This window comes from Pholcus phalangioides, unplaced genomic scaffold, assembly GCF_987345545.1.
Source record: "Pholcus phalangioides strain wild (caught in Gottingen) unplaced genomic scaffold, Ppha-v1.0 ptg000001l_1, whole genome shotgun sequence".
NCBI lineage: Eukaryota > Metazoa > Arthropoda > Arachnida > Araneae > Pholcidae > Pholcus > Pholcus phalangioides.
The window spans coordinates 2,907,751-2,932,260 of NW_028301594.1; the positions used below are offsets into that span (position 1 = coordinate 2,907,751).

The 24,510-nt window shown below is 38.4% G+C and overlaps 1 protein-coding gene across 1 annotated transcript in view; it reads right to left on the reverse strand.

Moving 5' to 3' along the window:
- Positions 1-24,510, reverse strand: part of LOC149089685 (uncharacterized) — an 82,397-nt gene that overhangs the window by 30,184 nt on the left and 27,703 nt on the right. The window contains exons 3-11 of the mRNA XM_089236865.1: positions 15,113-15,166; positions 14,325-14,519; positions 11,104-11,160; positions 10,413-10,601; positions 8,722-8,775; positions 5,696-5,887; positions 5,258-5,575; positions 2,767-2,967; positions 343-1,455 (exon numbers count right to left, since the gene is read on the reverse strand). Of these exons, the coding sequence (XP_089092991.1) occupies positions 343-1,455; positions 2,767-2,967; positions 5,258-5,575; positions 5,696-5,887; positions 8,722-8,775; positions 10,413-10,601; positions 11,104-11,160; positions 14,325-14,519; positions 15,113-15,166 (2,373 nt within the window). The remainder of the gene's footprint in view (positions 1-342; positions 1,456-2,766; positions 2,968-5,257; positions 5,576-5,695; positions 5,888-8,721; positions 8,776-10,412; positions 10,602-11,103; positions 11,161-14,324; positions 14,520-15,112; positions 15,167-24,510) is intronic.

Below are 24,510 nucleotides of genomic sequence, written 5' to 3' on the forward strand. Positions count from 1 at the left end.
CAAGAGACCAAAAATAATATTCACAAAGTAATTAAGTAATTAAATAACAAAGTAATTAATTAACACAAAGTAATTAAGTAATTAATTAACACAAAGTAATTAAGTAATTAAATAACAAAGTAATTAATTAACACAAAGTAATTCAGCACATAATAATGTAAAAACAATGAGTTGATTCTTTTCTCATCCAAGCTCACGGATCCCCTGAAAACTCTCCAAGGATTTTCAAGGGGGTTCACGAACCCCTGGTTAAGAACCACTTCATCAGGGCGATGAGGTTCCGCATTTTTGTGATGCGCAAGACGGATTTATTTGTCAATGTTAAGGTGTCTATGTACTTACGTTCGACGTCGCTTGCTGCAGTAGATGTTGCGATTGATACGTCTTCTTCGGTGACTTTTTGGGAGACGCTTGTGACTGTGGTCCAGGAAGTTGATTCCCCGGAATCAATGGATTGGTCAGTTGTTTGAGAAATCTCAATTTCAGGGGTAGATTGCTCCTCGGTGATTGGCTTGTCAGTAGTAGTCGTGTCCGATGCTTCGGTAGTCGCTTCCTTCTCTTTTTCAGCAGTTGAGGTATCGGAGACAGGAGTTGATACAGTCGTTTTCGGACCAGTAGTTATCGAGTCCGTCGATTCGCTGGGTCTGCCGTCTGTGACCTCACTGCTGTCTCTAGTCGATTCTGTCGACCTGATCTCTTCTGGTGCTACCGGTGGTAACGAGAAGCGTGATTCCGATTCTTTCGCTGGTGTCCCGCTCAAGTCCCCGGTCGTGAGAGTCTCGGTCGATGGTTCCTCTGGGATATCACTAGATGGCGTCGAAACCGTGGCATCGGAAGTTTGTGCACTCGTTCGTCGGTCGGTGGGGCTCGCGGCATCAGTTTGCTCTTGTTCAGGTGGTTCAGTGGAATCTGTATCTTCATCCGTAGGTGAGGACGGGACATCTGTCGTCAGCTTCACTTGTTCTCTGACTACGGTGGAGATTGTTGGACGGGTCGAATCGGTTTCAGTGATGATGGAGAACTGAGTGGTAGTAGTTTTTGAGTCCGCTGACGGGGTCTGGTCTTTAACGGATGCAGTTGTCGCGTCTGACACCTTCTGGCCCTCAGTTTGTGACGGAGTTTCTGTCATCTTCGTGGACGTGACCTGCTGTTGTTGCGGCTCTGAAGATGAGCTATCACTCACTTCTGTGGCATCAGATGTTTCTTCTGAAACAGTTGATGCGTCAGGAGTGGATTCTGGACTCGAATAGGGTTTCTCAGTGGTGGCTGAAGTTGTTCCATCCTCTTCAGTGATATCTTCTTGTTTACTTGTTTCGGTTATATCAGTGGGTCCCTGTTCTGTGACAGCTCCTTCAGCAGATTCCGTATCAGATTTCGGACTGACCGATGTAGTAATTGACTCATCTAGTCTAACAATGTCCGTTGTAATTTCTGGTCTCGCAAGTTTATCTTCATCTGAAAATGGAGAAGTACATTGAAAACCAGCACAACAAGAGTGACATAAATCATGTGAAGAGAGAGAGAGCGGCATATACATGTATAAAGCTGACCCCTAACTTCCAAAATTTAATATCCTAAAAACGTTGAATGATCAAAATTAATTCTTTTCGCATGTCTGTCAGACAGCCTATAAAATTATAATTACCAGGTTTGATGGATTCAAGTACAGTGAAACCTCGATATAACAATACTCTGTGGACCAAGAAAAATATCATTGTAGGTTATATCGTTACATCGAGAGAGGCAACATTATCATCAGTTACCATCAAATTTATGCGCTTGTTGGCATCTCTTCTAAATTGGCATTGTTGGGGTACAACCATAAAAATTCATTTCAAGCAACAAAAAGTTATAATTGATTAATAAAATTAAAAGTGCGTTGTTTCATACTATAAAGTGGTTTACCGCAGAGCACTGTTGTGTACTACACGGAAAGTAGCTTCACGGCAACTTCATTTACACTTTCGGACGGTAGATAGCACCAAATGCCAATGTTATTAAACACCCTCTAAAGAACAAACCCTGTGAGGAATTTAAAAATATATCAAAGGGAATTTGTTGAGTAAAATATCAATTAATCGTTGAAGCGGTTTCGATATATATCGCCAGAAAATATCGTTATAGAGGGGTTTATCGAAGAAAAAGATATCGTTATATGGAGAGGAGTTTAACATTTGACCATAGGCAATTCCATACAAGATTTGGAAAAATATCGTTTTAGGGGAATTTATCGTTATATCGAGTATGGCTGTAGCGAATTTTCATTGTAGTTACAATTTCCACGGTAGATGACGCTGCAGGTGCAGAAACTCCATTGATTTTCATGTCAGATTCAATTTGATGTATCCACTGCTGCATACACACATGGCCACTCACACTCACGTATATCAATCAAAACGTTAATTTTTTTTTAAAGTTGATCAGGCACATACAAATTGTATCAGCACCATCTATCGACGAAATTTTAAACTAAAACAGTAGAAGGATAAAAATTTTCAACGCTGTCTTTAACAGTGCAAAAAATATATAATTTAGATCATATTAACCCGTTTTTAAGAAAATCTATTTTTGAAGCTTAGGTGTCTGTGTTCGGCACACCCGATATATCATAACGAGGGGTCGTTTCAGACTATTTTGTGTTTATTTATGATCATTTTCGAATCGAATACATTGCTTCGAAAGCAGCGAAAAATGTCAGCCCAAAGACAAAGAGGAGGAAAGAATAAATTAAGCAATTTTTTTGTTTTTTCAAAAGTTTATACTCACGGCATTCAAATATGGGACAGCACTCGCCGTCTCGCTTAACGGGTTCACAGATCTGACCTTCAGGCGCCACTGGTTCTGGATCACAGGAAACATCTTCACATTGAATGACACTGTTAACACAGTGGCAATTTATCTTGCAAGAATCAGAAGTGGGAATGCTTTGGCCGTTCTCGAAGACAACTCCATCAATGCGACATTCACCTGAAATGTGTGGGAATGTCTCGTCAAATTAATTGGTTTTCCTGACATGAAACACTAGCATTCGTGGAAATGTTGGCAATTATAATAATTTTTCCCACATGTGAAGGGCATATATATATATATATACACTATATTGCCAAAAGCCTGTGTCCTTATTAGAGTTTCAACACTTTTTTTTCCGAATTTATAGAAAAATACTGGGCAAATTGTTCTGAAATTTCGGTCATATATACCGTATGCTTATACTCACAATCTCCAGTGAAAATTTAGCCGCGAGTTCATTTAGGGAATCGACAAGAAATTAAATAAGAAAAAAAGGATTTTGTTGTACGATAAAAAACTGCAAATGATCTGTAACTTTTACACAATATTGTGCTAACTTTGTGCAATAATGTGCACTTCCGTGAGAATAGTACGTATATTCACGAAGATAAAAATGTTTTCCATAAAAATTCCAATTTTCATCTCATGTTTTTTTGTGCTTATAACATTCGGAGTTTTCAACCAATTTTTACGAAATTTGTAGAAGAATTGGTACTATACATGAGACACCGCGCGTAGGAATTTAGAATGCGACAGTTTATTTTGTTTATTTTATTTGATGAGACATGAGCATTTTTAGCTAAAGATTTATAATCGCGCGTGCACGAAAAGAAAATATATATCTTATTTGTTTATAATTTGGTTGCCCGGTATATTTATATAGTGCAATTTTTAAGGAAATGTGTCAGTTGAATGTCGTGAAAATTGAGAAAGGTATATGCGATATCGTGAGCTGTAATTACTGGCTGAGAGTACGTGGATGATAAGGGATTTTTTCCACAAATTTGGTATTTCTCGATTATCTTATATTATTCGAGTATTTTAAAAATAAGCTCACAGATTTAGGCGATTCAGCGAAGACATGTGCCTGACGCTATGTAAGAGAAATACTTGAATATAACACAAGTGTATGATGTCAAAATGAAGAAACCTAATGGAATAATCAAATGACAGAAAGTAATCGAAATACTAGTTTTTCTGGAAATTCCCTTATCATCTAGGTTTCCTCAGCCAGTAACTTAAATTACAGCTCACAATATCGCGTATATCTTTCGAATTTTCATGAAATTTAACTAAAATTTCCATAGACACGTTGCACTAGATATTTATTCTTCCTGTCCTCTCTTATGCCTGCGAAATTTGATTTCCCATACACAAAGCAATATAAATAAGTTGGAATCTATCCAAAATAAATCTACCCATTTTGTTTTAAACTGCTGGTCTTCCTCTGTTTCCATCACACAGCTCAAACGCAAACTTAATATCCTCCCACTTACCTCCCGTAGAAATGCCTTTCTTTCTAGCCTATCTCTACTTTTCAAAATTATCCCCGGCTATTTTAACATTGACACTACCCACATTCGAATCAAATCTTCACATCTTTCCAATATATTCAACCACTCCCGAAAATTGAAAGCTTTTCCTGCATCCACAGATTGCTTCAAATTTAGTTTTCTCCCCGTACAATTATTGGTTGGAACAACTTCCCATCAAATTCTGTAGACCGTACTTCAATCTCTGATTTTGTATGTAGCATCAATAGCCTATGTCAAATCTCACCACCCTTGTATAGGCCGCGGCCAAACAATATTGCATATAAATAAATATAATTATACCCCCGGCAACCAAATTATGGAAAAAAATAAAATATACATTTTCTGTGCATTCGCGATTAAAAATCATTAACTAAAAATGCTCATATCTCATTAAATGATGAGAATTGTCACATTCTAATTTCCTACACAGGGTGTCTCATGTACAGTGCTAGTTCGTCTGCAAATTTCGTGAAAAAACTGGTTGAAATTCATGTTATGAGCAAAAAAAAACGTGGTGGAAATTGGAGTTGTTATAGAAAACATTAATATCTTCGTGAATATACGTGCTATTTGCTTGAAAATGCATAAGAATATTGTCTAAGGTTGGTACAATATTGTGTAAAAGTTGGAAATTATTTGCAGTTTTTATCTCACATACAGGGTTGATCAAAAACATTTTTTTCTTATTTAATTTTTGTCGGTTCCTTAAATACACTAAGTTTTCATTGGAAATTGTGAGCACAAGCATAGGATTTACGTCAAATTACCCAAATTTCAAAACGATTTGCCCATTATTTTTCTAGAAATTCGAGAAAACGTTGAAACTCCGAAAAAAAAAGGATACAGATTTTTTTTTGAAATATAAAGTGTATGTTTTTGCATGATCATGTTGCAATGAAAAAATAACCAATATTTAGGTGATGCGAATTTACCTTCGCCCGGTATGGAGAGGATACTCGGAGTCTTAGTGGATCCACCGTCACTTTCTTCAGCAGATGGTGTTGATGTGGTGCGTAACTCTCCAGGGATAGCTCCCGCCGGTAAAATCGGTCTCCGCTGTGGTGTCGACGCCAGTGCTGGTGGCGAGGTTGTACTTTCGGCTGACGTCGAAGTTACTTGGTAATCAGTTGATTTCGCAGAAGATGATTCGGGCACATCGCCTTCCGTTGAGAAAACCGTCGCGAAAGTCAATGTCGATGTGACCGCTGTCGTGCTGAGAGTTTGAGGTGTCGAGTCAGTTGGAGAAGCCGCTGCGCGAGGGACAAGGAAAAGAAAAAAAAAACGCATTCAGCGCACAATATTTCTAAATAGTCTCTCATAATCATTGTAAGGTAGAAATACGGAGACCAAGAACAGAGCATGGTACTTACGGCAGTCGTACTTGTCGGGGCAGCATTGACCTGGCTTCGCCGGTAAGGGTCTGCATTGGTCACTAGGTGCTTGGCATTCCTGTATGGCACACACGACTTCGTTACGCATGCAGTAACAGTGCTCGCAGGGGTTCGTCGAGTTGACTGCTTCACCATCAGAGATGAGTACACCTTCATCAGTGGTGCAACCATCTGAAAACACAGTTTTTAATGGTGTTACAAAGTTTTTAATGGTTTTATAAAGTTATCAAAAAAGGTAACGTGTACTAAAGCGATTATAGAAAAATCATCTACGGCAAGTGTGAAAACCTTTAGGATAGTGCGGGCCATTTCACTGATTTACTGATTTGAAAACTTGCCACGTTGTACTTAAGTGATCTGTGAGTGTACTGCGGATCACTCAGTTATCCTAAAATAAGTCGCCGGCCGCTTGAGATGGGACGGTACCACGGGTAACTTGAATGACGTGGCACCGTGGATCACTTAAGTGTTCTGGAACTGTGCCGCAGGTGACCAAAGGGTTCTGGGAATGTGCTACGGGCCACCCCGTAGCAGTGGCCCTCTTGCATTGTAAATATTTTTCATAAACAATAAAAAAACCCGCATTAGCCCCTCCCCCCGAAAGGGATTTCGGCAAAAGAATGACTTAGAGCAAGTGAATGACCAAACGAATGACTTACAGAGAGAGGGACCAGTTCAGTGAGGTGCCTAGAAAGTCATAGCTGTCTTACGCATCCTGGGCCCCCGGGCAAAGCGACCCCCCCCCCCCGGAAGATTTTTCTGAGGCCGTAAGCATGTCTCGCCCTACCTGGCGAGACGTGCGTACTTTCGAAAATTTTAACCAGATATTTTCATGAGGCCCCTGCCGAGGAAGGGGAGGCATGCGTGAAGACAGCATTGCATAGAGCGTGTTCAAGTAACCAAACAGTGACCAAACAACAGATGTACTTGCAGGAGGGAGGGGGGACAAGCGGGTTGTAGCATAGGGTGGCGAATTCTAGGAAAGAGTAATCAAAAAATTTGACTAGAATGCAAGAAGAGGGCGGCAAAAATTCGAGTACCCCACTGGCTGCCAAACCTCTGGGTGAGAGGGAAAGAACCAACGAGAGACTAAAATATTATATTTTTGATGGCAAACTCAGATTACGATTGAGATCTTTGAGTTGATTTTACACTTAATCGAATTGCTTTTGTTCTTAATGAGATTCCGGTGACACCCGACATAGTGCTTACATTGCCTGTGCGATAGAGCCTGGGTGTCACCAGTACCTCCTAGAGTTAGAAGGCTTCCGCAGTCTGCTTGTGACGTCAGTAAGTAGTCCATTTTCCCTAAGAATATTCAGGGGGAAAAAAATTCCCTGCTCGTGCCAGTATCATCGTTGTGAGGAAAAGAAATGATCGGGCTCAGAATTGGCAATTTCTATGCCCCACATCTAATCACTATGTGGTATTTGTGAGCCAATCAGGAAGATTCTACGCCAAAATAAGAAGAAATGAAATAGGATGCCATGTTTCAAAATGTGGCAAACTTGCTAGGTAGTCTGAATGACGTTTATGGCAAACACTGCAGAGGCCTTCTATCTCTAGGAGGTGCTGGTGCCACTCGGTTTCCTCATCCAATTCCTTCAACAGGGAAGAAAAAAAATACATTTTTTCAAGCGTATTTCCAGTCGATGCTCGTTTCAACGAACCCTACGGACTTCGTAATTAGTTCGTAAAATCGAAAGTTCGTAAATGGGAGAGATGATCAAAAGAATGGAGGAAATAAAATATATATGAGTTGATCAAATCAATTATTTTTGTTTGCTTCATCGTAGCATTTGGCGGTAATCAATAATTTTTTAGCTTCCTTTCTTTCCATTCACTGGTGACAGTTAAACCAACAGCTGCACTTTCTCTGAAAAGTCAGGTGAAATATTGCTACCGCAGGGAGTCCCCCATCGAGGGGGGTTAGCGCACCAATCTCTTGATTAGTATAAAACAAGCCTGCCGTTCGGAATCGGCAATAAATTGTAGGTCCCGGTCTAATTAGCCGTCGTGTGCAAAAAATGACCGTGGCGCGTCAGGCCGTGTATTTTCTTGAATTTCAGCTACCCTATCTGATCCTTTGAAACCTTCCAAGTTTAACTTTGAGACAAATAAGTCCGCTTTTGTTTCAGAAGATTTCCGTCGATTAGGAATTTTTTCCTCTCGGCCAAGCAACTTGAGAGTGCCTTTTCGAGCTCCGGAAAATTCTCGCTTTTCTGAAATATTTTCGAGATGGTGGAACGCCGCTGGATCCACTTGCTGCACAAACGAACTTTTGCTGATCTTTGATTTGAGTACTCAATGCACTTTTTGGATTCTCGTACGTTTTGACAATTTCTGTCTTAGTGAGAGTTCGCACATTAAATTCTTTACAATTTCCCCCCCCCCCCCATTTACTGCCAAGCACAACCTTTTCCGTTTTGTTAAAATTGCTAAGAGGAAAGTAGACAAACAGGAGTTAGTTCGATCGACTCCCGACTCAGAAATTGCCTTATCAATAAGCTAATGAATCATACCATTTCGTAAACCCCACCAATTTATCAAATCATAATGCACAAAGGGTGAATTACGTTGTCGACGCATCTTCACGTCCTGGTCAACCTCGCGAACTATCGAATGTGAATTTTCATGTTGGTGATGAAAAGCTTGTGAACTTTTACCCCCCAAAGTCCAAAATGAAGACCTTTTCAATTGATTTACCTTTGGTTACAACGAGCTCAGTAGAAGAATAAAATAACGGGGGGGGGGGAGGGGGGAAACGAGTTCGTAAAATAGAGTGTTAATAGACATGAGATTTCAATATTATCTCTATGGCATGCTGTTTGGGACAGAGGACCAGTTTGTAAAAAAAGAGCGTGTTCATAAATTAGAGGTTCGTAAAATCGAGCGTCGACTGGCTGAACGTCGACAATATTTTTGTGCCGTTGTACAATGTATTCTGTTAATCTGCAATGAGTACATGTAAGTACACGAAGTAGTGAAATTGTACGTAAACTAACCTGAAAGTTCTTCCAGAGTTATTCCCGGTGGTGCTGTGGTAGTTTCTTCGTAAGCTGCGATGAAAAAGAAGGGAATTTTAATATCTGTACATAAAATGAAATCGTTCATGTAAAGTACTTGAATGCATGTATCTAAGCTGCGTGTAGTACATATAGGCTTCGTATTTAGGGTTCCTTTATTCCTTGTGCTGTAAAATATTTCACGTTCCCTGCACAAACTTGGCCTCAAAACTATTAAAAAAAATCTTCGCGGGAATATCTCGCGATAGAAGTGAAACTTCTAGGTTTGACATGACTAGATTCCCCAATTTTCAAAAATTTGTAATTATTATAAGTATGCCAACACATAATGTAAATTATGTCAACGTTTAAAAATGCATTAAAAACCGGCTGCACGCATGATGTATTGTATTTATAGTAATGTTTATGACATTCCCAATTATGTAAAAAAGGGAAACTTATGCTTTTAATTTAGCTATTAAAGTAAGCTATTAAGTTAAACTTATGCTATAATAGTATTTGTGAGTAACTCAAATGTGCTAAAATGCCCAGCACTGTGAACGGACGCTCTGTTTGATTATTCCCGTGGAAGTGGAGGCTCTGTGTGTTTTCATCTGTGTGTGTGTGTATATTGCATATTCTGTAAAAAGAAAGGGAAGCAAAACTGCTCAGCACTGTGGACGACGGCTTTGTTTCCTCGTTTCCCGTCGCAGTGGAGGCGTTGTATACATTTTGTATATATTGTATATTTAGATCATTCGAATATTCCATCTCAACTTGCCAACTTCATCTTCTTACTTGCCCCACAAATCTTCTCACTTCTTTTGAAATCTGCGGTCTTCAGCCCTGCGACAGAGCGGGTCACGGTTGGTCTGGTGGTGGCGGTTTTCAGCCCTTATGTGCCACTGGGCACACGTGCAATTTTTCTCCCTTGTCATTGAGTTCAGCTATACATTTTTAGTCAAATGGTTTGTGCGTTACATCGACTTGATAGCTGCTTTCATGTTTTCATCCGCAGAACGTCGCGAGTATACTTGTGGGCACGGGGGCAAGGAGCCCACTACGATTAATCTTTGCTAATTTCTCCGACACAACCCTTCCTCTTCTGATGTAACGGAAGTAAGTTGCTTTGCGTCAATGTGAGCGGTTTTACCTATCTAGAAACCGACCCCTCCGTCCACCTCTTATTTCCTTACAGGGTCAAACCTCTATTGACATCCCCCCCCCCACCACCACTACAACCCATCTGCTTCTCGGACCTTCATCACACAATCATTTAGAGGAAAAAGAAAGTTGGGCTTTGAGGAAAAGGAAAACGTTTCACCCCTTTCTGTGATGAATTTCCTCTTCTCATAGAAATTCATTCTTATGCCGCTTTCACTATTATATCGCTGTAGAATTTTCACTTCAAACAACTTTAGTGGCCCCTTGTAACGTTGAAGGAGAGATTAAAGGGTGAAATTTGCACACCCCCCCCCTCTAGTCTCGTTCCTTGGGCACCACATCCATCTATCCTCCCCTCACCAGTTGTGGCCCTGATTGAATGATTCATGATTTTATCATCGCAAAACAGCTGTACATTGCTTCAATCGAGTTATATCAAAATTTAAATTGACGGGGGCAGCGAAACTACTAAATATGAAAATTGATTCCTGCACGAGAACACTTCAATTATATTCTTTCAAACTTACTGCAGTTGTAACGACACGGACAGCACTGGCCGTCTTTGTAGATCGGGGTACATCCGTGGACCTTGAGCTCGCATTCCTGCATCACACAAGACGTGCTGTTCCTTATGCAGTAACAAACTTCGCAGGGCCGCTTTGGATCTCGGGGCAGCTGCGCACCATCCTCATAATATTGGCCGTTCAGGTAGCATCCTGAATAATTAGTTGAAAGAAAATATTAGCTGTACACATTATATATCATTAATTATGTAATTATCTCAGTTCATTCTGTAAACTTTTAAAACTGTATAGTTTGATGAATTTAGGTTTATTTTTACGTAAAGAGTTCTTCACATGAATCTAGAAGAAAAAATTAGAAGAGTGTGTGTGAAATAATACATAATCTTTTTTAAGTAAATTTGGAATAAATTATGGCAGTGGTTCTCAAACTTTTGTCACCCGCGGCTCCTTCGCCCAATGCACGATTCGTCAGCGGCTCCCCCAGAGTATTTTGTAGTAGGTACTTTCCCATATAAAAGAACCACTTCAAAGCATGAACAGGCGCACAAATCAATGTCTCCACCTCACCGCGACACCTCTCACAAAGGTTTGCGACGCACACTTTGAGAAACACTGAATTTACGGTGAAGAAAAAGTATTAAATACTATTTCTTGTTTGATAAAGAACTGTTGGATAAAAAAAATCAGTACTCACCAGGAGCTCCATGTTCGTAAGGCCCATGACCAGGCTCTGAACAATTACTTGGAACAACTGCGAAAGAACAGAGAATAACATCTTTAAATACTATCATTAAATTTATTATCACTAGTTCAATGAGTACAGTGTGTCATGACCCAAAAGGGTGTCGTGAGATCGATAAGAGATACCACGAGATATTTTAAGACAATAATTAATCATATTGAACAGTAATTGAATAGCCGAATGAGAGAAATACATAATATAAATGCATAAATAACCGATGATATAGCTCAAAAAATTTACATTGTTGTCAGTACTAAAATAAATAATTTTTCGTATCATACCAATATTTATTTCGACGCTGCACACCGGTTCTGTACGAACACACACACAAACAATTTTATTTCCACATTTATTACAGATAGTTTTGGTATTATTCGATAGGTGGCACCAAGAGTCCCACACGCACGCGCGTGCACACACACACACACACACACACAGGGAGAGAGAGAGTAGAGTGTAATTTTCTCTCTCTTTCACAATGCAATAATAGAGCGTATTACTGCATCTACAAGAATTAGCAAATATACATCGCAAAATCTCCTGTTGTCCGTCAGTTTCAAAATACAAATACAATGCCACAACAGGCAAAATGCTCAACGAGATGGCTGAGAAAAAGATGCCCGTAACCCATATATTTCTGTAAAAATACAGCAAACTCAGTTGAAAATGAAATAAAAAAAACAAGACTATATATACGTAAAAAATATTTTTGGTTGCCTTGCAAAATATTCTATTATCTATGAACTAATCACCTTTTTAGATTACCAAAAAGTTAATTGAAATTTTGCAAAAACATAGAAACATAGCAACCGGCATTATGCCGGGTAAAATTTACACCGGTTGTAGCATGAAAATAAAAATTATAAAATATTATATATTGTTCATATACATATATTGATGCTGCCCACCATTTTTAAACCAACAGCAAATTTTACTTAAACGATTGTAACAGCTGGTTTCGTTTTCACCTGATAGGTGACAGCAGGCCAACGGTATTTCTTGCATGAAGAACAATATATTAGGCTGGGGAAAAAGAAATCCATTATTTTTACATGAACTTCAAGACTTTATTTAACATACTTCGGATTACCCTAATTTTGGTCAAATATGCACCGTTTTGTTCTATAATTTATTGTCATTTTAAAGGTAGCTTCATAATGCCTCTCTCATAGAAGTCTTGGTCCTTATTGGCGAAAAACTCTAGTAATCGATTTTCACAATGTTCTCTTGATGCCAATTTCTTATCAGACTAAGGAAGTTTTGCAATGCAAGAAAAACATGGTAATCGTTTGGTGCCAGGTCCGGAATATATGGTGGATGCATCAAAACTTTCCAACCAAGCTCCAGGCGAGGTGTTGTGTTCCATCAGGACAACGCTATGCCACACACGTCTATAGTGACTCGCCAGAAACTCGGGAGCTTGGTTGGAAAGTTTTAATGCATCCACCATATAGTCCAGACCTGGCACCAAGCGATTACCATGTTTTTCTTGCATTGCAAAACTTCCTTAGTGATAAGAAATTGGCATCAAGAGAACATTGTGAAAATCGATTACTAGAGTTTTTCGCCAATAAGGACCAAGACTTCTATGAGAGAGGCATTATGAAGCTACCTTTAAAATAACAACAAATTATAGAACAAAACGGTGAATATTTGACCAAAATTAGGTCCCTTTTTAGGAAATTTTCCCTTTTTGTCTTTTTTTTTTCACTGATCTGCAAATTAATTCTCACATTTATGCCGGTCCACGAAATTGTTAACTTGATTATACACCGGTCCGCGGTTTTTTCAATACTTCTTCGTTGCCATAAGGCAACTGACTACATTCAAATGACGATTTTTTTTCGAAAACTGACGAAAACGGTTTTATAAATTCATTTGGAAGAATGTCTTACACAGAATCCAAAACTACTTTATTCTTGTCAATGCAATAAGTAACAACAAAATTACGGCCGATTTAAATCATCTGGAACAATGGTTTCAAGGCAGCAAACAGTTTTTCAAACGCGGTTTTTTTTAAGGTTAATTTTTTTGTTACTTCATTCCACGCGAAACGAAATTTCTCAAAAACTATGCAAGATAATTCTCATGAAATAATTCAACAGCGTTCCAGATAACGTTAGCTGTGCAATGAACAGCTTGGCCATATAATTAGAATTTAATATTTAACAGCTTGTTTGAATGAAAAATTTGAATTTTTTGTGAAAGTTCACATATTGTTTCGCGAAAACTGCCACATTTCAAAGAATATTTTATATATCTTAAAACTTTTAGTTCATTAAACAGGTAACAGTCATTGAAACATACAGCATCAAAATTATTTGAATAAATTGTGTGGTTTTCAGTATAAAGTGTTTGGCGTAAGTACTAAAAATGAGCCAATTTTGAGGACGTAATTTAGAATATCTCAAAAGGTTTCATAGAGATATTTCAGAAATTTCACTGAATTTCCTTAATTCTCATGCAGTATTTTGATTTATATTCAACTTGATTTCTGAAAATCACAGTGTTTTCAAAAAAGGTGTCCCTCACGTAGTCAGTTGCCTTAATAGTTCGTACTTTCTAGCGGCTTCCATAATCACTATTGCAGGAGAGCCTTTCTCCCCCCTCCAAGTGCCAACTTTTGTGTTTTATCAGCTATTGTACTTATAAGCTGTAGAAAAACGTAAAAGAGTTGACATCTGGGGGCTTCCTGTAATCGTAAGGGGCCGTCATAGCAATTAAGTACAGTTTTTTTCCCTGATGCCGATTCCATCTCGACATAGCATCGCAAAAGGTTAAGAAAGCCCAGCCCAAAAGTAGATGAATTTAAAAAACTGAGTTAGACGTGTATTGATACGTGCTGCTTTCAAATTTTCAACGAGTGTTGTAATAAATGTATTATCTGGCCATTGTAGGTCTGTCGGACACCATGATGTGAATTTTAAGCCGGGTCCACACCCGCAGCTCTACGTAACTTCAGCCCGCGGTTTTGAGGTGTAGCTAGCACAGTGCGGGCTATTTCAATGGCCGGTTTTGCATAGCCACCCTTCCAAAACCAACTTTGTGCAGCTCAGACTCACGCAGCGGGGCCGGTGTGGACCCGGCTTCGAAATTTCCGTCATTCAGGAATCAAAAGTGTACTTTAATAGAGGTAACTTGTCTAAGGGATAAAACAGTAACGCATCGAATACCTTCGGGGCACCATATCTTCGGGCAGCAATCCTGGTCGTTCCTCTCGACGATGCAGTCTTCACCGACCGGCTTCACGAACGGACAAATTCTCAGGTAGCACATTAAGGCGCTGTTCGCGCACGTGCAGTTCAGACATGGCTCATTCGTCTCGATCCTCTCACCGTTCTCGTAATGAGTACTGAGGTAATAGCATCCTATAAAACAAAAGATTCTTACAACATGGAACTCAATGGAGGAAAAAAAAACCCCAACAAAATATTTGTTTCAATAAAATTTCTGATATGAATCTTTGTTCATTCCCTTGGGAAAAAGACTCGCTGGTAAACGTGGTGAGAAGATACTTAATTTTTTTTTTCAATTTACCGACTTGAGACAAGCTCATGTCGTTGTATCCTTTTATCATGATAACCGTCGGAGAGTATTTATGTATCCCTCGCGTGTTTTCACGCATTTCTAGCGTTGATACTTACAACCGTCCGACATGATCTTCATTATCTTTGCTCGGAGCTATTGCCCCTGCGATATACATATATAACATTTTGGTTTTTTTTATATTCTTCTCTTCTATACCGTCCTGGTCACCGGTTTTTTTAATATTTTTTTTTTTACCATCTGCATAAGTTCATATGACGAGTTGTTATAGTTACAACTCTATTCCACAGAGGGCAACGAACGTTTGCAGATAAACGGCCATTTATTAACTCGGAAATGCATGTATGATAATAAACAAGAGAAGAGAGAGAGAGACTTGATCTTGCATAATGTGGATCGTCATACCCATACATACCTTTTTCACGTGGTGACCTGACTGAGGCAGGCTGCTGCTGCTGTTGGACAGGCGCTATAAAGAATATTAAAAAAAAAAATTATAATAATATCATTATCATGGTAGAATGATGTCTCTAAATTAAGGATATGACTCAGAATAAAGTACAACATAGAGAGAGATTTCGGCTTCCGAGATTATTGTAATCAGCACCCCATGTACCACCGTAACATGATTGACTTGCCTACTCTCAGTTGATTGAGGTGTGGTTCAGTTATTATTATTATTATTTCCGACACTATCTGTCCGGTCATTATTGAGTATGTAACGAGATGTCCGTTCGCATATTCAAATTGCTCGTTGATGGGAGTCATTTGTAATGTAGCTTATTCAATTATTCCGTGTGCGAGAGACATTAAAGATAACGTATGATTAGGATTATTATTATTATTATTATTTCTTTCGTGAATGTTGGTGTCAGTGGTTCAGTTAGATGAAGGGCCCTCTCAATAGAATCTTGCCCATCGCGGGTGAAGGGAAGTTCTCTAAGGCTCCCGATCTGACTGGGAGTATCGGCCTGCCAATTTAGATACTATGGAGGAGGCGTCCTGTATACCTAATGTCCGTGGGCTCAACCGGAGATGACATGACTTTTGCTGTCCTAAGATGGTCTAATGCAGGGGCTCTTAACTTGAGGTTAACGGATTCATTGGAGGGGCCCCCGTGAACTTTGATGAGAAACCAGTTAACATTGATTTGACACTGTCCTATATTGAACATTATTTTGTAAAGGAGATCCGTGGCATTCATTTCATTAAAAAAATGAAATCACCAAAAATCACCAATGAAAAATTCAAACACCAAACAGCCCTTTGAAGTATAAATAATATAGCTTCCTTCCTCAGTGAAAAATGGTCAGATATATAGCGCAGAGTGCTCGCTGGAATAAAAGCACGTGTCGTTTAGAAGGCCGGTGCGATATGGTGATGATGAATGCAGAGGAATATATAGTGGTGATAATTGTTCGATTACTGGACGGACGGAGTGTATCGTTGATGGAGAAGCAGCGTGTGGAGCAATTTTAAGAATTGGGTGAACTGATGAGTGATCATCATCGCTATCGCTTTCTCTGAAATCAGTATCACCATCACGCGTCGACCTTCTTCTATACGACCACGCGCTTTTATTCTAGCAAGAGCTCTGCGCTATATCAGACCATTTTCCAGTGAAGAAGAGGTGAAATTAGCCTTGAAACGGCTGTTTTGTGTGTTAACTTTTTGAATGATAGTCGTTAGATTTGATTTTTTATACGCTGTGCTCAAAAAATATTTCATTCACATTTATTTTTTACCAAGGAGGTCCGTTGGCATCATCTTATTAACACAAAGGATCCATGGAGCACAAAAGGTTAAAGGAGTTTCCTAGTGCTCTGGGGGGGGGGGAAGGGACTACGGATATAATTTTAATTTATTTAAAATTTTAAAATTTAATTTTAAAATATGATTGAGTCAATTAAATTTCAAACTTTGTTCCTTTCATGAACTGAACAGATTCCTTTATTTTGAATCATTTTTCATTCAATTTCATTGGTGTCATGGTGTTTTAGCATGCGTGCAAGTTGTTTTTAATGCTTTTTTTTCTCTACAAAAAATTAACTATCCAAGATATGTAAAATCTTATACCAGCATACGATAGCACACACAATCAAGAACATGTGCAAAAAATTGTAAATAAATCAATGGTTGAATAGTATTTTTAAGGACATTTCTATTAGCACATAGTTTTTCACCGTGTTAAAAGGCATGAGACTTCTTAATATTTTTGTCGGATGGCGCCAAGGTAGACCAGGGATTCGCTAAGAGCTCCAAATATTTCACTTCGTTACTAGCAAAGTCCGTAAGTCGATCATTTGTAAGTCAGGGAGTGGCTGTATTTTAAAAAAAATCGAAACATTTTGATTATTTTGTGGAAAAACACGCACGTCTTTCGACCTTAACAGTCCAGAGTGAGAAGAGAAAGGTCATAAATGATCCATTTCCTTATCTCTCACTCACTTGATATCAGCATATTCAAGATGGTAATGACACTTTTCCGTTTATAACTGCTATTGCACTACCAAAAACCATCGCGATGATTCAGTTTTTGCCTCCTCTATCAAAATTATCATCTCGGCAAATCGCCATCATTGCTTGTTCGAAACCCATTAACTCGCGGAAGAGCTTTCGAAACAACGGCTTTCTTCGATCCAATGACACCTAGAAATCCTTGAATGTACCGGATTTCCACCCCCCCCCCCCTCAAGAGTCATGAGATGGTACCGCAAGAATGTGAATGTCCAAAACATAATTTGTCTATTTTCATTTTGCTTTTCCTATTCACCCACGTTTCGAAGATGTTTAACGATTTGATAGCCCCGAGCTAGAAAAAAATGTGTATAATCTTATGTTTGGAAAGTAAATGGAATTTCTATTGCCTAATTGGTCCTGCCTTGACTTATTGAAGTCTGGTCTTTGATGAGGAGGGTATTTATGAAGCTTCACGAGAGAACATGTTTCAAGATGACAAATTATATATCCAAAAGCAATTTTCATTTTCCAAATGCGCTTCTTCACGTAGGAAGCTTTCTAGTGTATAAGGGTAGTGGCATCTGGTGGATCAGGAAGTCTTTATGTGATTATACCCAATGCCATCTTTTGCGTTCTAAGTTTACGGAACTAACACGAAAACCGAAGAAGACAGTAATGTCTTCATATGTAAAAACAGGATTTTGGAAAAGAATTCTACTGTTAATTGTGACATCTTTGTCTCGTATGTACAAGAGCAGGAATTCTTAATCAGTAGTCCACGTACCCCTTGGAAGAGCTGGATAGATTTCAGGGGATTCGTCAGATTGGATGAGAAAACAATTAATTAAACTCATTGTCTTTTATTACCATACAGTGTATCCAGGAAGTCCTTTCCCATTCAGTGGTTGGTGACAAAAACTTCTGATTGCAAAAAATGTGTTTGGAATGAAGTTATGTACTGAGGTAATGCCTCATAATATGATACTTTTGTACAAATTAGTTTTTCTAATTAATAATTTAATTTTTTATATTTTCCTCTCAGGGCCCTATGGTCATGATTATAAGAATTTTGCCGTTGGAGTAATCTGGCAAGAGCAAAACAAGCTTCATCGCTATACGACAAGGGCTCAACCTTTGGAGAGTGCGGACAATTTCATTGGTTTGGAAACGTGTCACGGGTTATTTGAGTGACCTGAAATTCGAATCTGAATTCAATGAAGTTCGAATGATCTGAGTTTTTTTGGTGATCTGGAAATGTGCTGCGGGTTCGCTTAAGTGATCTAGAAGTGAACCGCGGACAGCTTAAGTGATCTGGAAATGAAAATGAAAAAAAAAAAAAAACCAAGTATATAATACTTATATGAACCATTATATTCTTATTATTACTATTCACAATTATTATTGAAGTTAATTTTTATAAAATTAGGTTTTATGATGTCGTGGGCCACATCGGATGACTCCAAGGGCCACATTTGGCCAGCGGGCCATAAGTTGAGCTTGTTTGTAAAACGACAAAAATTGAGAGGAATATTTGATTTCAAATTTTGCGATTTTCGACTTGGCGCTTGGAAATCCTCTTTTCAGCTGTCGATGAGGAGATGAAAAAATACAAATTGGATTGATTAGAGGTTGTGAATTTTTTCCTTTTAATGCCATTAATTGTTAAACGTTTGTGATCAACTACTACGAGAAATTCTCTAATAATTTTGCTACAAATTTTATACGCCGAAATTAACAAATGAATTTGTTTTTTATTACGTGTGTGCAAACAAGTAATTTATCGAATTTTATTGGAAATTTTTTTCTCTTCAAAACAGTGGAATATCAATTATAATCACATCAGAAACATGTTTGAAACTAATATCTCATTTAGTCTGTAGTACAAAGTCACTGCTCCGCTGTTCAATTTGGAAATGACCCCTGAATCACCTCTTAAACTTTAAAACTGAATGCTTCGGTCGATTTTTGTTGCAAGGCAATAAAGCTTGTTTTGTTTTACATAATTCTGAAAGGACATACTTTTTCTAAATATTATATAAGTCTCAGGGGTGGGGGGAATATAAAAAGTTGCATTGTAATTTTTTCAAAAATTAATTTGTTTATGTGGAATCCCCCATAGTATGAATATTTATTTCATTCAAAACATTTTTACAACTGGAAGTATTTGTCTATGTCTAACGGTTGGGAAGGAAAAGACTTGTGTAAGGACTTCCTGGTCATGCGTTATACTGAATAGTATTTTATTAAGAGAGGGTGGCGTTTTATTGACGTATGGGGTCCTTGGATTACATCTTATTGGCTCAAAAGATCCATGAAATACAAAGGAGATTAACCTTTCCCCCCTATACTACAGTCATATTCGAAACGCTGATGGTTGAACGCAATTTTCATCCTCGAGTTGTTTTTGAGCTTAGATGATGGTACAGCTGGCGCTGCACCAGCATCATATGCTGTATGTAGCATATAGAAGTTTTTGTACCGAGCAGAACTAGATGAACTTCTGTGTTCTGTGTACCCTTTGCGCTAATAAGAAGAAGTCCACAGATCCTCTGTGCCAGTAAAATGAACGCTGTGAATGCCTTTATAAAATAATATTCAGTATATAACAATGAAAGACAATGAGGTGGTTGTTTTCTCATCCAAACTGACGGACCCCCTGAAATCTTCTCAAGAATCCCTGGCTAAGAACTCCTTATCTATATAGTTACCGAAAACCAATCCTCTAGTGGAAAGCAGGGATGTGCCGGAACTGATGAGTGGTGACCTCAAGATTTGTTCTTGCAATGCCAGATTATTGAAGTAAAACTTCTTTAGGGACGGTGCGAATCGTGAGGCTCACGTCAGAAAAAAGTGAAACGGAGGAACGGCAGTGACGTAAGCTTTCCTTTCTCTTAGAAACGGTTGTTTGAACCATTTTGCTGTTTGTGTCGAACAAAGGCAGTTTATTGTCTTTCCCCTATTCCCCGTGACGCGGCTGGAATCGTAGAACATCCCCTTTAGAGAGACGGTAGGATGGGCGATGCATGCAGTTTGGAGGGGAAAAAATGGGTGAGGGTGAAGTGGGAAGGAGAGGAGTGTGTGTTCCACCATAGCCGTGTTCCACGCTTCGATATCTTGCGACCAGTGAAAGATAAATATGAGGCGAGGCGAATCTAGTCATGACTTAAACCATCTGGAAGTTTCACTTAATTCACATGAGATTCTCACATACTTTTTTTTTTACCACTGTTTCACTTTACATTTCAGTGGTGTCAGGGACATATTCCAAAACTTCGAAGATTGAATGAAATATTCCATCATCGAGTTGAGCCAAAACTCGTAAGACAACGTTTAATTCCGCGTTGCGCTCCCATTGTATGGGTGTGTGACAACAGAGCTCTATAAGTACCTCATCCAACGTGTTGTTACTATTCCTATCCATCTGTTTACGGCAATTCCCCTACAGATGCTTTCCCTGAGGAAGGAAGGACCGTGTTGGAACTGGTGACCCCCAGCTCATCTGGAATAGCCGAGATTCTTGTTCGATGACTCAGCGTCTCGGTGGTGCCATTACCGAGCCTGATGTGTTCCAAACCACATCTCCAACATCCATACCGTACTCAACGATCTTTCATACACAGTACGAAACAACACACACCTTAACCCCCTCCCTCCATCACTTCCATCACCATATTGATGAACGACAAATCTTTCCAAATCACAGCACAGCAAGCAATTATCTTATGATTATCCCACAACCACACACACACACACATATACAACATAGACGTCGACAAGCAAGACATCATCATAATTGCAGACCCCTAAGGGTACGTACGGACGGACGGACATGCCATAGATATTTCTTCACTACATAAAAGATCCATCAACTAATTTTTCTTTCCTCACTCTCACACAAGTAAGGTGCCAAGAGGGGAGTCCTAATCAACCCAACTGGTATTTTCTCAGGTCCAGTGACACCCCTAATGTCATCTTGACGAATCATTCTCGGCATGTCCGTTCTCATCGATCCATAAATCACACACGGGACAACCATCACGGCCTTAGAGGAATGCACAGACCTCTCTCCCTACGTCCCAAAATCCACCATCATTCTCGCCTACGCCACAGATAGACAGACATTGTACTCGTAATAATAATCATAATAATAATTTTTGAATCGATGTCGAACCATTAAAAAAAAAAAAAAAAGAGTCGCAACAGCGGAAACGAGTGTAATGTGGTAGAACTTAGTAGCCGTTGGGCATGTTGGGGGAAAAAAAAATCATGTTGATGTTTGGACATTGGCAGCAGCAGTAAAAAAAACCTTTCAACCCTTTCCCTCCACTAGGTTGGTTGGAGGGATAATAATAATGACGACCACAAAAAAAAAAAAAGAGTACTGATCATCAAAACCCGGAGCAGGGCAGCTCTAATGTGTTTGCCTCTCGTCAACAACTGTACCCTATCCCCTTCTTTTTTTTTTACCTTCGACATCTGAAAATAGTCGTTGAATCTCCCGCCCTGTGCCCAAAGAGATAGGAATTTGGTATAACTATGAGCTTTTCTCTCTCTCTCTCTCTGTATCTTGGTGTTGATGGTGGCGAGGGGACCACAGCAGCAGCAGCAGCAAAATAATAATAATAATAAAAAAAATGGCAATAGATACTTCTATTACCACTACCAACGATAGGAGAAGGGGATCATCATCTTCTGATGTTGCTGCTGCGGTGGTAAATTATGGATTTTATAGCTTCGAGTTCCTTCACCTTGGCCTTGAAATGTCTCTCTGTTCTTTGACTCCATTTTTTTTTTCTTATATATATATACATAATATGAACTCTTCTCTCACTCTCAATGCCCCCCGTCCACTCTCTGCAGGGTTTTTTTTTCGAGTAGTAGTAGTCCATTCTGGTAGTGGTCATTGTCGTGTTTCCCTTACATAATTTTTTTTTTAACCACCACTGATGGCATCACATTCCGTACCAACACTTATTCCAGAGCATTTTTTGTTGTCGTTTTCGTCTATATATTTTTCTTTTTAAAAGATTGGCGATCACGTTTTTCAACGAATGACTTGTTTACAACCGGCCATTGGAGGAGATGGAAGAGACTCCATCTTCTTAAAATATATATATAATAATTATTATATTTCTTTTTTTTCTCTTCTGCTTTTTAAAATTCTCGATTCTAATTATCCCTTTAGTTCTCTGGAGGCGAAAACAACAACAGCGTCTTTCAAAATTGGAGATGCCTTAGTAAAATAAAATGCCCCAACTAATCATTTTGCTTTCTTTTTTGTTGATGGCATGATCTTGTTGTCTATTATAGGGATGAATGATGCGGACCCGTCATCTCATGTTCACGTTTCTTTCTCGAGATTTTTGTGAGATATCCTATTCCCTTCTCCATAAAGATGGGTAATAGGTTGTTTTATTTGTTATTGTTTTTGGGGTGTTCATACGTGATCAGCGGTCGTTTTCGTTGAGCGAAATAGTATACGTTGTATACGGGGGGGGGGGCATAGGAAAGTCCATTCATCCTGGAGTAATTAGTGAACCGTTGATCCTAGAAACATACTTCCGACTGGAAAAAAATGTCCAGATAACGTGTAAACCTCAGAGATGCTATTCATATTGCAGGGGTTGTGTAATTATTAAAATAAACTTTAAAAAACTTTTTATTTGGCCACTCTGTTTTAAAAATCCAATTAGAGGAAGTTGCTGCTGTTGGTAGAATTACGAATAGACTCCTACTATCAGCCCTCCAGTACTGGGAAAGCATAGGGATGAAAATTTGATTCTGGTGTGATCAGGACAACATCTTCCCTTGTTCGAAATCTAGCATTAGAGCAAGTATAACTTATATGAGAATGAAACAATTGTTTTTTGTTGCAAGGATAATTAATGCCTTACAATAAAATGTAAAAACTTCATTCATTAAAGACTAGTTATTATTAACTAGTCTTATGACTAGTTATTATGTACACCGTGTCCTGTAAATTCGTAAATAGTTCAGAAATTCATGAAAATTGAAGGAATTGGTATATTTGAATGCAGTTTTGCGAAAAAATTATCTTCCACGGAGAGGAATTTTTTTGTACAGAAAAAATTTATTTCAAATTTTGGTCGATAGGCAGTTGCTGAAAAAAAGGCAGATCGTAGAATTTACTGGCCCGAAACTTTCTTCAATCTTTTCTGCGTCCGAAACATTCGTGAAGCTACAGTCGCGCCGATTCGTGGAGGAGGTAAAACAACTTCAACAATAGTGCTTTATGCATCAAGGTCAACATCACAATGAAAACTTTATGTAACTATTCCCAGTAACGGGAAAATTCAGAAATGAGCTGTTAATGAACATCCTGCATTTTTATAGGACTGCGATCTACATATTTGCAGTGATTTGCTTTGCCAACGGCCATACCATGCTGAAAACACCGGTTGTCGTCCGAAAAAAAGTGATTTGCTTCCATGCAGGGCCCTCTCTCGACAAAAAATTGAACTAAATTTCTTATCTACCAAAAAAAAAAATCCCACTTTTTATTTCTCCTTCAATGTTATGAATTTTTAAACTATTTACGAACTCATGGGACACATGGGCAGAAATACGGGGGGGGGGGCATTGTCCCCTTCCAAGGTCAAAGGTGGAGTCGACTGATCTAATGTATATGTGTATATATCAATTGACATCCTCATCATAGTGCCCCCCAGACTTTCAAGTCTATCTCCGCCTATGATGGGACATTCTGTATAATATATTGACTCGATTTCCTTGAAAGCAAAACACGTGAGAAATATAGTTAAAAAATTACTTCATTCCCATGCTGTTGTAAATTTAAGCATTTGAAGATGTTGAGGTTGCCTTAGTTCTCATCATTTAACATGATGAAAAATTATGCTCTTAAGAGAAATATCTTTAAAAATACTATTGAACCATTGATTTATTTTAAATGCCTTACACGTGTTCTGGTTTGTATGTGCTATCCTATGCTGTTATTAAGTTTTACATATCTTGGATACTTAATTTTTCTTAAATTTTCAAAAAAAATGCTTTAAAAACATAAGATATTATGACGTCAATGTGATTTTGATTCAAAATATATAAAATAAACTGTCGGTTCATAAAACGAAGTAAAAGTTTGAAATTTCATTAACTCAATCTTATTTGAAATTAAATTTTGAATTTCGAAAATTCTTTAATTTAAAATTTAATTTTAATTAAGAACTCTCAACTTTTTGCTTCATTTCATGAATTGAAGTTTCCTTTATATTTAGAATCAATTTTTATTCAAAATTACATTGAAGTCATGGTATATTTATAATGCACGCAAGATGTTTTTAAATTTTTTTTTTTGGAAAACTTACGAAAAATTAA